The sequence below is a fragment of the Choristoneura fumiferana genome, chromosome 3 (genome assembly GCF_025370935.1).
Source record: "Choristoneura fumiferana chromosome 3, NRCan_CFum_1, whole genome shotgun sequence".
Classification (NCBI taxonomy): Eukaryota; Metazoa; Arthropoda; class Insecta; order Lepidoptera; family Tortricidae; genus Choristoneura; species Choristoneura fumiferana.
Window position 1 is genome coordinate 18,781,033 of NC_133474.1, and position 14,480 is coordinate 18,795,512.

Sequence of the window (14,480 nt, forward strand, 5' to 3'; positions counted from 1 at the left end):
TGAGCAAAGCCGCGGACGGATGGACGGACGGACGAATTTTAACCCCCGACGCAAAAAGAGGGGTGATATAAGTTTGGCCCCTATGTGTGTCTGTGTGTCTGTCTGTCTGTCTAATGTGTCTGTCTGTGTGTCTATTTGGGGCGTCGTAGCTCTTAAACGGGTGGACCGATTCGAATGCAGTTTTTTTATTTGACATTAGATTTTCTAGCGATGGTTCTTAGACATGTTTCATCAAAATCAGTTCAGCCGTTTTAGAGATATTGATTCATTTTCAAGATTGATAGGTCAATAAGGACATCATTATCATCAACCATCATCATCATCATCAAATCCAGTCTCAATTGCGTATTGTGGTGAATGGAAGTTTAGTTCCTACTTGTCGGCAAGTGAGTGACGGGTCTATTGTGCGAGAAGAAACATTAGTATTCCATCCACATCCACGCTCCCAATTTTAATGGAAACTCACAACAGCGAGCCCGAATTATAATTTCATTAATCGTTTAACAAAAGGCGTATACAAAATTCTGGGAACAAAGAGCAGTTCCCGAGTTTAGGGTGCAAAGTCAAATGAACAAAACATTTAATTGAATAAGCCAGCCAAGTGAGCGACTGTGGTTGGGACAAATGTCTGTTATTAAGCAATGCCTACATGTCTGATTAGGGCCTAGTTAATACCTTTTAGTACTTAGTAGGTACGTACATGTTGCCAAAAATAAAGACTTTAATAACACATAAGGTACTTTTACCGATTTAGATTATGTGAAAGCTAGTTTCCTTGCGGTGTGTTTTAGCTGTGTTTCATCAAAATCAGTTCAGCCGCTTTTGAGATGCTGAACTTTGAAATGAAAATTTCAGGGGGTTTCAACTTGACTAAGCTAGTTATTGCCGAATAAGCTCCGTTCCCACCAGAGATGTGCGTGGATGTGTTCCGAGGATAGTGTTTTTCATGAACCAATAGAAACGCTTATATTATATTCCAATCCAATTTATGACAAGCGTAAACAAAGACGCCATTAACCCGACTATACATTTAGTGACGACATTGAGTGAAAACCTAGAATCTATTGCAAAATAATTAATCTGTTCAGTAAGTCGATTATTTATTAGTTGAATAGATCAACGTATTTTTGTCTGTTTTATTATTTACAATACTTGATTTAATTCCAAAGACTGTTTATTCAATTATAAAAGCAGAAACTATTTTTTAATTTTAAGGAAAGTAAATAAAAATCGCTTATTCATCCGCGCATTAATCGATTTTTAAAATGTCAAAATTTCCACCACATCTATGCTAATCTATGCTACTACAGATTATACAATGTTTCAATCAAGAAATTAAGTCAGATATTGACGAAGATTTTTCAAATGAAAGATAAATATTGAAATCAAGTGAATTTTGGTGAAAAATGTGATTAGACTTCTAGTTAAAAGACACGAATTGTAGATAAATGTGTTATTGATTCGATCCAGTGGGTGTTTATACAAGAATTTGGATGAAATCGGTTTGTTTACACTTTTAATAAATCGGATAAGCATAACGTATAATTTACCTATCATCGTACTGCATACCTATCTCTCGTGGAAACAGCTGAGCGGAGTGCGGCGAAGAAAACCAAGCGTTTCTATTGTTTTATGAATAACATATTTCTCGCAACACATCCTCGCACATCTCTGGTGGAAACGGAATCTTAACCTGGTGAAACCCTAAAAATTAAACTTTTCGAATAAGATGAGGATTATTAGTTTTTTAAACTACATTATAACTTGAGAGGGTTCTGTAAGGCAACCTTTACAAACAAGCGTTGAAAACATACAGTAAATAACTAAGGTTTTGTTAAACTGAGAAGCACAAAACACTAGGTAGGTACTAATTAAATGAGCTAAGTGGAGACAAACCGTAGGGAGCTTTGTTGTGTGTCAAGAACCTTCAAGTATATAGTTAAGAGGGTTAATTGAAACGAGACCTAGTATGAGATCTGATTGTAATTTTATCCATGTCATCGATCACCACGTGGGAACTACATAGTATAGGCCCTTTAAAATGAAACTAGTTAATTACATTGATAAAATTTTAAAACAAAACATTTGTCAAACTAAATAAAATATGATACAGTATAAAATGTTGCAATAAATACTGAATACCTAAAAAAATATATTAAAATAATCAAGTCTTCAGGTTTTTACAGGCAGGTCATTGAATCTTGTCGTTCAAATTCAAATTCAAATAAAAAAAAGAAGCACTTACCATATATTTTCCAACATTTACCTTTCACGTTCAGGTATAGTCGAACAAAGGGATTCATGTGCCAGGGTGACCTTTAAATAATAGGTAAATTTCACTATGATCCTTGGCAAAAGTATGGGATGTCAACAAGACATTAGTAGCACAAAGGTTCCAACCTGGTACCTGCGTGATTCAATTTGTTCGACTGTACTCCATCTTGAGGTGGTTAAGTAAGGACTTATACTGTTCCCATTCGTAATTCGATGGCTCAGATAAACTTACAGTTAGATGCCGTACTACATTGTTTCTTCATATCAAAAGGTAACAGTGAAGTGGATTGGCCTTGTGGATTTCAAAAGAGTTGAAGAGAAGGGAAGACCACGAGGAAAATATAAAAGTTCAAGCTTGGTTTCGAAACAAAAGTTTTAATTTCGCAAAATATACACAAATTTCTGTGAAAGAAAAAACAGGTTCATTGTAAGCTAAGCCATGGATGATACAAAGGTTCCATGTTAGGAATGAACTGAAACAATTAATTTGCTCAACCACGACCTTATATAGCTACTTACGTTTATGCAACGTTTATGCGCCACGGGTGAGCAAAGTAATTGTTTCATATCATTAATATGGACCTCCGCCAAGTAACGCCTGATACAATAAATTATCCATGTTAGGATTCTAGAACCCTCAAAAGTACTCATATTAAGTGCTTCACGTGCTAGGCTAGACGTACATATTCATTTATTTACACTCCTTTCAACATGCCAACCAATTTGGGTAGTCCCACCATATTTCTAGGTCTTCCATAATTGAGTGAGCCCGGACTTCCCGGGCCACGATCAAGATGAACGCATCCCTTGGGAACTTGCGGTTGTAGTTAATATCCGGCCACTAGTGGCAGTGAGATTGTTGTGAAATATAAATTTGTTGTAATGACTCTTTGATGTCCGCAAATGTCAAGCTGGTAGTTTATGTTGATGATATTATCAGTGCTCTGTCATTCATACAATAGAGTACTTCAGCATAGCTATCTTTGACACGCAATTTAACTCTTTTCTCTTTGCTACTGCTAGCGGTGAGCTGAATATAGTGCTAATGGTGGGTGTAGTAATAGGTGAATATAATATTAAACACGAATGTGGAATCTTTTACATAGTAACCAATAAGTAAGCTGTGGTTATTTTTATAAATAAGTTATTTATGCTAAAAATTAAATTTTTCCACAAGATTTTTTTTGTCTTTAATTCAATTTAATTTGACTAGGTTAATTTATTTTCTTTAATTTTGGTTGTATTTAGATAACACTTCTTTTTATTAATTAATAGACGTTTCTTTCTAAAAAACACTGTGCACCGTAAATATGGTACAGTCACCAGCATTAATATCTGCCACAGCGGAGCGTGCAAAAATATCTGACACGTTCTTCCGGCCCTAGAAATAGAGCCGTATCAGATATTTATGCACGCTTGTTGTGTCAGATATTGGTGCTGGTGACTGTACCTAGGCTATGGAAAGAAACAAATATCTTATTAATGTTATGTATATATGTATATTATTATGGTTCTACGATAATATTTATTATTAACCCTAATTATTTTTATTTTCACAGTACCAATATCTACTAAGATTGTTCGTAAGTATAACCATAGTCACTAATAATTTATGGATTTTACTATACGAAAATTAGGTATTAAATGATATTGTAACGGATAACTCACGTCTTAAACCGAGTTTAGCTCGACATGTTTCGGGCTATTTCGTAGCCCTTCTTCTCAGGAGCACGCGACTCGGCGGCTGCCGCAACACGCACACTACAATATCATTTAATATGAGTGAGTCTCACGGTAGTTTCATGTTGAAAATTAGGTACTTAATGATTTTAATTTAATTTAATTTTAATGAATTAATTTGACTGACTTTAGGAAGGAAAGATTTTTTTTTATATTATGCTTTGTTGTAATTTTTAAAAGCTATATTTAATGGCAGGAGCAGGTAATCCACTTTTAATCGCTCTCTTTAATTTGGTGATCAAAAACTTAGGTTAGTTTCTTGTTAACGTCAACGCCAAATCAAGCAGAACTGTAATACCGGATAAGAGGATAAGAAATACCGTTATACTCGTAGTACTAATTCAACTTCAAACCCTTAGATCATCAAAATAACTGGAGCTGCCATGTGCACTAATATCTATAAAAACCCGGATAAGTGCGGGTTTGAAATGATAGTTAGAAAGAAATAAAGAAAGAAAAATATTTTATTTACGGTCCCAAAATAACATATTGCGCCATATTGCCTATTTAAGTTAGAGTACGCACTTAAAAAAATACTTTATTCTTTAGTATTTTTTCTATAAGCATCTATATCATAGACCATAAAGCAGCGTTTCCACCAATAACGTGCGAGGATGTGTTGCGAGAAATCCTCGCACAGCACATCTCTAGTGGAAGCAGCTGAGCGGAGCGAGGATGTGTAAATGAAGCGTTGCTATTGGTTAATGAAAAACACATCCCTCGCAACACATCCTCGCACATTATTGGTGGAAATGCTGCTCAATACGAGTAAGTAGATGTGACCGGTGAGTTTAACCCTTTTTAACCCCCCACGCAATAAGAGGGGTGTTATAAGTTTGACCGCTATGTGTGTCTGTGTTTCTGTTTGTGTGTCTGTGGAACCGTAGCTCTTAAACGGGTGGACCGATTTTAATGAGGTTTTTTATTTGAAATCAGGTTTTCTAGCGATGGTTCTTAGACATGTTTCATCAAAACCAGTTCAGCCCTTTTTGAAATATTGAACTTTGAAGTAATAAAGTCGGGGGTTTTCCAACTTTTTAACCGATTTAAATCAATCAATTATCAAACAGTGTTTCTGTGACTGGCTAGTTGGTGCTAGTACCGTGCGGTACGTTTGACAACTTTGACATTTGTAATTTACTAAATGAGCCAATCGCACACAAGATTGTAACCTCAAACGGATTTTACGATACTAACGCCATCTAGCTACATTTCAACTGTCAAGAAACCTAAGGGTTTCTTCGGTTGTTTTATTTTATTTTATAGTTAATCTGACCACATTGATGACGTCTCTGGTTGGTTTAATGCTCCAAGTTCAACTCGTTCTATGTCTAATTGAATATTTCACTAGTGACGGGATGCTGCTCACGTCCCTGAATTGGGCTGCGCTTTGAGAATCCAAAGCGTATATTAAAAGTCACACCGCCTCGTTCCGGACCAATTAAACGTTAATTAAATATTTTTGAGTATGCATCATAATGGACTTCTACTGGGTGGCCTATTTACTGGTAGTTGGGTGAGTATGTTACAATATAATTATTCATTATTTACACACACACACACTCACACACACACACACACACACACACACACACACACACAAATTGGGTAGGCAGAGCACACGAAACGTTACCGCTTCGGAGCCACTTTTAGCAATTTTAGGTTTTAAGTTTGACAAAAACGGTACAATAGTGATAGGTTGCTAGCCTGTCGCCTACGGTATACCTTAACCTATATCCTCAGTCGCCTCTTATGACATCCAGGGAAGAAACGGAGAGGTGTAATTCTAACCCGACACCACACGGGTAACACGGGCACACGGGTATTCATTATTTAAAACTACAATAGAGGAAACAATACAGAAGATACGAGGCAAATAGAGAAAAATTACGAGGTAAGCTATAGGCGGCCTTATGTTTTCAGAGTGATATTTTCCAGCCCACTACAGAAAGAAGTCTTAGGAATGAATTTCAGCAGGTTTCACAAACGAATCGTTGAATTGAAAAAGGTTTGGTAACGTATAATATTTTTGATAGATTTTTATACAAAATCATCCCATACTCTGTGGCACTATAGGGTAGATAAGAGAGATACCCTGAAATTAATTGTTCCTAATTTTATTTTTACGCTTTTTTTTATTTTTAATTTTAATTTTATTGACGACCGGATGGCTAAGTGGTTAGAGCACCTGACTACGAAGCTTGAGGTCCTGGGTTCGAATCCCGGCCAGATATTTGCGAATTATCCTGTATTATATATAAGTTTATTTAGTTAGTGCCGAACATGACCTTGTCGCACGATAAATCGAAATTCGAAAATCGAAGTTCGTATCGTACGTATCGTCCCTCTCACTCTCGTATTAGATAATATAAGCGTCGGCGGAACGGTTTTGTCATTCGGACTACGACGGAACCTTAAAAAGGCGTGTTTTTAAATTATGTGTGTTTCTTTTTTAACCCTGCGAAGAGGAAAAATGGACGTTACATTCGTAATTAAATAATTCGATTTGAATTTGGTATATCATCAGAAAACAACGCCGATAAAACGTGCAAAAAACACCTATTCTAAGGCTACGAATACTTTTACGCTTTTACTCATTATCACGGCCTAAACCAGGTGTGGCCCGTGATACGAGCAAAAAATTAAAACATAGATCGTCCTTGTCAATCTGAACAACATTGGTTCAGCGACTTTTAAAAATAATGGAGTCTTTGAGTTTTCCTTGTTTCACACAAATTAAATACTGCTATCAATGTACGCCGTCCTAGAACACAACTGACGTCGCCTGTCACGATACAAACATCAAGCATTTTGCTTTACATTGCTTCTTCGAATAAACTTAAAAGTGCAATAAAATTTAAAAAAACTAATTACGCTATGGAGCACAGGACCTAACGTCAGAATTAGGCTTGGCCACTAGTTCCCACGCGGGCCCAGTGCGGATTTGGAATTTCTTCGTAAGTGTGTGCAAGTTTGCTTCACTGTTCCGAAATACTCAAGAGTTGTGAGTCCGGCCCTAACGCTTTCTTGAGAGACTATACTTTGATCAAACTACTTGGGGGCTTTTTAAAAACTACTATTTTCCCATACTTCAAACTTTTAAGGGACAAAGCACCGTTTTGCGAAACAGAATCCCCTTAAAATACCTAATTTCATACGCAATTTCGTACTTGAGTACTTAATAAGCCTTTCTTTGGCGAAAAATATAGCACTCAAGTGGCAATAAGGGAGCTCCGCCCGCGGCTCCCCTGCTACCATTTTCGGTTTTAGCGTTACCGATAATCGGATCCGGAGCACTTTGAGACATAAAGTTGGCTGTTTACATATTATTATCCGACTACGAGGCGAGATTTAAAAGGTCTTATATATATATAAAAAAGAATATATATATGTATATATTGGAAACAGTGACATTACAGATTACATAAAATTAATTAGAGATTACCCGTGTCACCTAGTACTACTACTAGGCTAGGCCTGTCCCGTGTAGGTACAATGTATTTTTAGTGATCCTACTATTTCTGCTCGTATTATAAAAAGTATTATAAAAGAGTTTTTGAGTGGGTATATGTGTGTGTGTGTGTGTGTGTGTGTGTGTGTGTGTGTGTGTGTGTGTGTGTGTGTGTGTGTGTGTGTGTGTGTTTGCGTGTGTTTGTTGCAATTTTTGTAAAAAGGACAAAGCCTCAAACATTATACACGCCGAGTCACTTTAATCCTTCCATAATTGAAGCAAGGTTACGGGGCAGACATACTTTTAAGCAAATATGTCAGAATGTACAACCTGCCTTGACCCTAAGTGGTTTAATTTTTAGGGTTCCACCAGCGGTAATTGCAAAAACGGCACTATCAGTACTTTGTCGTGCCCGTCTGTCTATTGTCAACATGTTGTATACCAACCTAAGTTTAGAGACATTCATGAAATCTTAGACGCGTCTTTGTCTTATAACGTTCGTGAAGATGAAGATGATTTAAATCTGAGGAAAACCAATGGGAACTTAATACAATTCCGGAATTAAATTTCGAATGCCATACGGTATTTGACTGTTTTTTTTTTATTTTATAAATTAAATCTGGACAATCCATGTTACCGAACAGAAAAACAATTTTTAAGCTACTATTAGACAGAGAAAGATATACTTGCGTCACATATGCAAGTGGCGCCATACTTGCTGCATAGATATTAAGCGTTTTAGAAAGAGACAGATATACAGATTTTTCAAAATATCACCATAAATCCAATTTTCAACCGAATAAAATTTTCTTTTCGCTAAACATTATTTGTAATATATAGGATACGGCGAATTCATGATTTGTCAAATACCGTAATGTGAGCGCAGCGACGGGTGAAAGATAGTGTGTAAACCTTTTTCTTACTATATAGCTTCCCGTCTGTCAAAGTCTGTGTTTTGGACTGGTAAAAATTCATATTATAACTTATTTATAACACAATTGGCCCCACGCTACGGCTCACTAAAACTTGTTACATTTATGAAAATTACAAATTATTTTGAGCAAAATTACGTAATTTGTTTGCTAGCGTCACTGCTTAAGTGGCTAAATAAGAAACAAACAAGCTGAGCGGTATAGCACGCGGCACGGAATGCCGAGGACCTGGGTTCGATTCCCAGTGCTGGTCTTATTTTTCTGGTTTTTCTGTACATCTATATTTCAGTTTGTATTTTCAATTTAGGTTTTACGGGATGACCGTAAAAGTAAAAATTTGGAATTGAAATAAAAAATACTAAAAGATTCCAAAAACCAATCGTAATTTGTTCATCTAATTTACTAAATTTACAACACAACAAGTCGGTGTGGAGGATAAACATTGCTGCTGGTGTAGAATATTCTACTAAAATTATACCTGTGTTGTGCAAAAATTGAGCTGCTAAGTCAGAAAAAAGTAATTGTACTGCGTGGATAAACATTTTGCTTAATTTTACTAATTTATTAGTACGAGTTAGCTTACCTTTAAAACTCTCACGACGTCTTGTGGAAACTGCATCAGCGCGGTGCTAGTCACCCTTCTGTATATCCTATCCACGAAGATCCCCGCCCGGATCGCGTGCGCAACCGACCGAAATTTCGGTTTCTCGTCCGACTTCCTTTTCGCCGTCGCCAGCTGCCTCGTAAAGGTCGAAGCCAGCCACTCCCGCACTTCAGGTGGCACCGCATCCGGCTGCACTTCCGACAACTCGTCATCTTCATCGGCCAGCCGCCTGCACACAACCCAAGCACAAAATCAGCACAGGGATTACGATATGAGAAACAGAGGCGAATCGCCAAGCGGGTATCGCTAATTGGAGATTGTTCAGACAAAACAGGCGTGAATTAGTTGTTACTGGATTATTGCGGTGCACATAATCCATTGAAATTGGATCGATAAACGTCGATAAGTGAGTACGTATTTACGCGTTCAACAATATAGTTGATATCGGGAAATAACTATATAGGTATTTAAATGCTGTTTATCTAAATAATACTACATTCACTTTTAAAATGTTTTTTTCTGTAATTCAATTGTTTCCTTCTGACAGTTTTTTTACAGCAGGCGGGTATACTTACGTCGTTATATCTTTTCAAAGATTAAATTAATAAAACTCTATAAGTTACAGGTGCATTAAGTGTTTTGAAATCCTACACTAGTTTTTATTCGGATGCTTGTTAATGTATAAAAATACTACCTCTATTTATAAATAGCCTCCACTAATTTATTGTTATAAAAAGACTTCAAAAATAGCTGTCAAAATTGTTCATAAGCCACTAATAGGGTACAGGGTATTAAAAAAAAAAGAAAAGTATAAAACCTGCTAAAATACATCTCAAATGCCGTACAGATAATTGTACCTACATTTGCTTAATTCATTTCTCACTTGTAAAGCAATTCGATAATCGAGCAGATGAAGATTTTTGAAAACATCCATTTGTACTTCTTTGTCGTGACAAAGTAATGAGATATCTTCGTTACGATTTCTCAGAATTCATGTTTTTCTTCCAATTTTCCATTGTTAAGGTATTACTCGCAGCGGGAGCCACTCCTCAAATTCTGAGTCCCTTATTCATTATGCTGTATTCCAATATGTATTCCAATAGAAGTAAGATTGGAGAGATATCAGAACATGCGTTGGTTCCAGACTCGTCTGTCTATACAAGGATTGGGCGCATGCAGCGTGCTCAAGATTATTTTATAATTGCATTGCTTTCCATTAGAACCATTATTTAAAACAAATCATTATCAGTAGCTGCTAAAAACAATAATTATCACCGTGAATTGTTTAAAATTACTTGAAATTCTTCAATGAAGAGATTACAACTCATACAAATTCAACAGGAAAAATCCAACCAGTGTTATCATCACAAAAGAGTCTGTGAATAAAGAGCTGTTGGAATAGGAAGGTTCGCACGGTTTTGTTTGGCAAGAGGCAGAGATGGATTTGCACACAGACGGGTTATTGAATACGGCGGCTTATTTTCCTAATTTTTCCTTTAATGCGAACGAGATCCAATCCCAATTGCTCCTTGTCTATCTTACTTAAGATTTTGATTGTCTTTTACTCGTATACTGTATAATATACGCAGCGTCTAAAAAGCCTGTTACAAACGGTCAACGGAAAGCAACGTTAAACAAAAGAAAACACGACAAATCAAGCAGTTATTGAAAGGGATGCTGAAGGGTTATTTACTGGGGTGTTTCTACCATTTCTTGAAGTCAACGATTATCAATAAGTGATTCGAAATTCCGTTGATGTTCAAGAAGTGGGAGAAGTTGTAGTAAGAGGTAACATCGACACACCTAAACACCAGGGTTGGGGCCGACTGCTGACGCGCCACGGCTGGTCTAAAATAAAACACGACGTCAATGGGAGAGTTGGGAGCACTCTGGGATGGAGGAAAGTATGACTAACGTTTATGTACCACTTGCCTATCACCACACCAACACAATCGAAACAAAATTAGTGACAATGTGTAAAGATACTAAATTAAATGTTAGATAAAGTAAGCTAGTCGATTAAAGCTTTAATAAAGGGCTCATGGTAACATAAACTTATTCATTTCACATGAATTGCGTATTTTGTACAAAATAATCGTAAGAGAAAAATTAAATTAACCTACTTTTATTTTTTTTGTAACCTTAATAATTATTTTGATCTCTTTTGGTATCTTCTTTCCACTTGTAACTTAGTAATTCAATAGGTAATTTTGAAAGTATTAAGAACTAAATAAAAACTATATTTCAGTACCAGTACTGCAACGCTCTAGATTAGTTAGTATACATAATAGTGTTAAAAATGAGATTTAAATATAAATTGGTGTATTTGAATATTACTAAATACTTTATGATTAAGTAATGAAATTAAATGAAAGCAAGGATGCATCTAAAACGAAGAATTGAATTCAAACATAAATTTGAAGCTGAAAAAACGTGAAGTATTCAGGGACAGGTTTTTGGGAACTCCATTTGAACACAACGAATAAAAGCTAAAAATCTAGGATGCGTATCTGTCACCTAGATTTTTGAAAAGAAGAATCATGCCTGAGTGAGGGTGTCAAGTACAAAGTTATTATGAAGTAAGACGAGTCACAGAGGATCCAAGACGACACACGGAGATTTCAAGTCTAATCTAAACGAAAACAAGATTCTATTTCTACTTGAGAGTGAGTAAAAACCAAGTCAGCATAAGACGCATTTAAGTATCGTTCATATTCTTGGTTTGACCCATCCTCAAATCTCATGTCAATGAAATAATTAACCTACGTAAAAGGCAACAGAAACCGGTTGCACCAAATTGGAGAACATCCAAATTGGTTCGAAAAAGTGGGAAGACTTTCTAAACTAACAGGTGGACAGGATTGAAACAGTTTGAAGGTTGAAGCTTGAACATAACAGAAAGACCTAATCGCACAGAGTGGACAGAAGGGAGGCGCGACTACTTGGCCGTTGTAGGCGTTGTTGTATCAGTATTAACTTTGCTTCGTTCGGTTTCTCTACTGAGCATCTGGCCCAGCAGGGGGTGCGCAGGCGCCGCGTGTGGATGGGCGTTGGCTGCGCCCGCGGCTGCTCCGCGCCTCTCCTATCCCTGCGTTACACATCATCACTGGCGACGCGGCGCGCTCGCTGCATAACTATGTTACATCCTAAACAATCGCAGCGACTGGCGGCCGTGTTTAAACAAAAGACGAACGATAGGTGAAGAAGCGTTGAAACCAATATCCAAGCATGTTTAAATAAACAAGTAATCTGCTTGATTACTTAGCTCTAATACGACTGACCTTTAGTTGGGATTGGTAGCGCACAAAAGGTAGGTAAATGCTACCCGCGCTGACTCGGTTAGCGAAATGACAAGGTACCTAATGAAGCGCCCCGTGCCAATGGGGAACCACAGGTCAAGGGAGGGAATTAAGTCTTAAGAGTTACTTGAAGGGTCGTGTGGAATTGTGCTTTCTAAGGTAGCTTTGTTTAACATGCGAACTTTGGTGTGGAAATTGATACAAGTTGCTTATAGAAACATGTAACTACCTACCAAATTATAAATAAATTCGATTACTCTTTTTATGGTTCAAATTTTTTTTTACACATTTGTTTCTGATGGTACTTCGTAATTGGATTGAAGCTCTATACTTGTTCCAAAAGTTAAATCGACGACTGATGGCAGGTCAAAATTCCCTTTCAAAATTTGATGTGAACAGACAAAAGCCTATACGAAGCCGTGCTATTAAAATGCTTGAAAAAAAAACTTATACGTAGTGCGTAATTTAGTCCATTTGCAAAGGATTTTCAAAATTAGTGCAAAAGCCTTCCCATATGCAGGATTATTTAGTAAATGTAGACATGTCCTGCTGTTTTAGACAAAGAGCTCTATTGGAATCGCGTCCTGAATGCACATTCATATGCAAATATCGACTCCGAGCATCATTTTATGCATGAAATTTTCGGACCATACTTCAAAGAAGATAACGTTCCGCTATTTCTTGTTATATGAATAATTCTAAGAATTTGTTTAAAACTAGATACTCGCCCCGGTGTTGCAAGGATTTACAGCCTTATTCATAAAAAATCCTTAATTGAGGTTTGATCGGTCTGTTACTTAGCAGACTGATTAAGCTTGTTAGACGGTTGTCAAGAAGTATGATTCATAAACGCTTGCTAGCAGTCTGCTAGTTGTTGAGCTGCTGATAGACGGATTAGACGCGTTATGTTGGCCACCTTGACAAATCAAAGACAAAAAATGGCCTAATCGATAATTAAAAAAAAATAATTGACAGCAGTGACAGCAAATTAGCAGGAAAAAAAATAAAAACCGAGATGTTTGTTTTCCCGCCATTTCCAATCCGCATGTTTATGTTGTGCAAAAAAGCCATAATTATGTTAATCATCCTAATTTTTTTTTTCATATTTATTGTTAATTTATTGTTGCTAATTTAGAGGATTTTTAAATACAAATTCCTGAAAATAAATTTTCCTGTTTTTTTTTTTAATCTTTGCGTAGCCCTGCCTCCACTATAAATATCTTCGGTATGGTTTTTTGCTCTTGTCAAAGTCAGCTGTTCATACTTGTGGCGGCCATTTTGTGACTTAGCAGGGAGATAAAGGAGGGTCTACGGTCCTCTAACTTTAGATTTTATGTAAACCTTTTCTTTTATATAATCCGAATAACCTTACCAACAAAAAGTTGGAAAACCCCTGACATTGCCACTTCGAAGTTCAATATCTCAAAACCGGCTAAACCGATTTTGATAAATCATGTCTAAGAACCATCGCTAGAAGCCCTGCTTTCAAATAAAAAACGCATTCAAATCGCAACCGGTCAAACTTATAACATTGCGTCGGGGGTTAAATAAGAATATGCCTAATGGTGTAGCGTAGCGGTACCTACTGAAGTGATACGCGTACTATCGGCAAGTTATTATAGAAGTGTTAGTTAGATAATAGAAAACCTGAAAGTATTAAGGGTACAGTAAAAGAGGGATTTAGAAACGAAAGTTGATTTATTGATTTAGGTTCTTAAAGTAAAGTTCAATGTTTGTTCAGAATTGAGAGGAATCCTCCTTTCAATTCTGAACAAACAGTACACTTTACTTTAAGGGGATGTTTCACCTCCCATTGATTAATTTTAATTAACGGATAAATGTGATGCCGTCTCCGTCTATTCGAACAAAACAAACAGAGACGGCGTCATATTTATACGTCAGATAAATTTAATTAACTCTTTTACTGTGCCCCCCAGCGTAAAAGTTTACAAATGCCGCATACGCCGATGAATGTCTTAGCGAGGTTGCATATTATTTAGTTAATTTAACACTTGTCTTTTCCTGTCAGTTTTCATTTTCTTCTGAGAAGGGCGAAGGGCAAAGCGCAACTGACAAGTACAAATTACGAAAGCAGAAATAGAAAGAGAAAAGTATGGTACGGCCGTGCCTTTTGTTTTGTTTTGCTCGACTTGTCGAGGGCACTCAGTGCCCCCAGATTA

General features: G+C 36.7%; 1 protein-coding gene across 12 annotated transcripts in view; it reads right to left on the reverse strand.

The window, feature by feature from the left end:
* The window catches only part of LOC141426873 (dual specificity calcium/calmodulin-dependent 3',5'-cyclic nucleotide phosphodiesterase 1A-like), a 348,580-nt gene that overhangs the window by 19,320 nt on the left and 314,780 nt on the right, over positions 1-14,480 (reverse strand). For 9 of the 12 annotated variants that reach the window (XM_074086107.1, XM_074086099.1, XM_074086100.1 and 6 more), the window contains 3 exons: positions 11,979-12,089; positions 10,805-10,849; positions 8,981-9,230 (listed from right to left, as the gene is read on the reverse strand). In XM_074086107.1, the coding sequence (XP_073942208.1) occupies positions 8,981-9,230; positions 10,805-10,849; positions 11,979-12,089 (406 nt within the window). The remainder of the gene's footprint in view (positions 1-8,980; positions 9,231-10,804; positions 10,850-11,978; positions 12,090-14,480) is intronic. The other 3 variants (XM_074086109.1, XM_074086104.1, XM_074086111.1) reach the window with 3 other exon arrangements.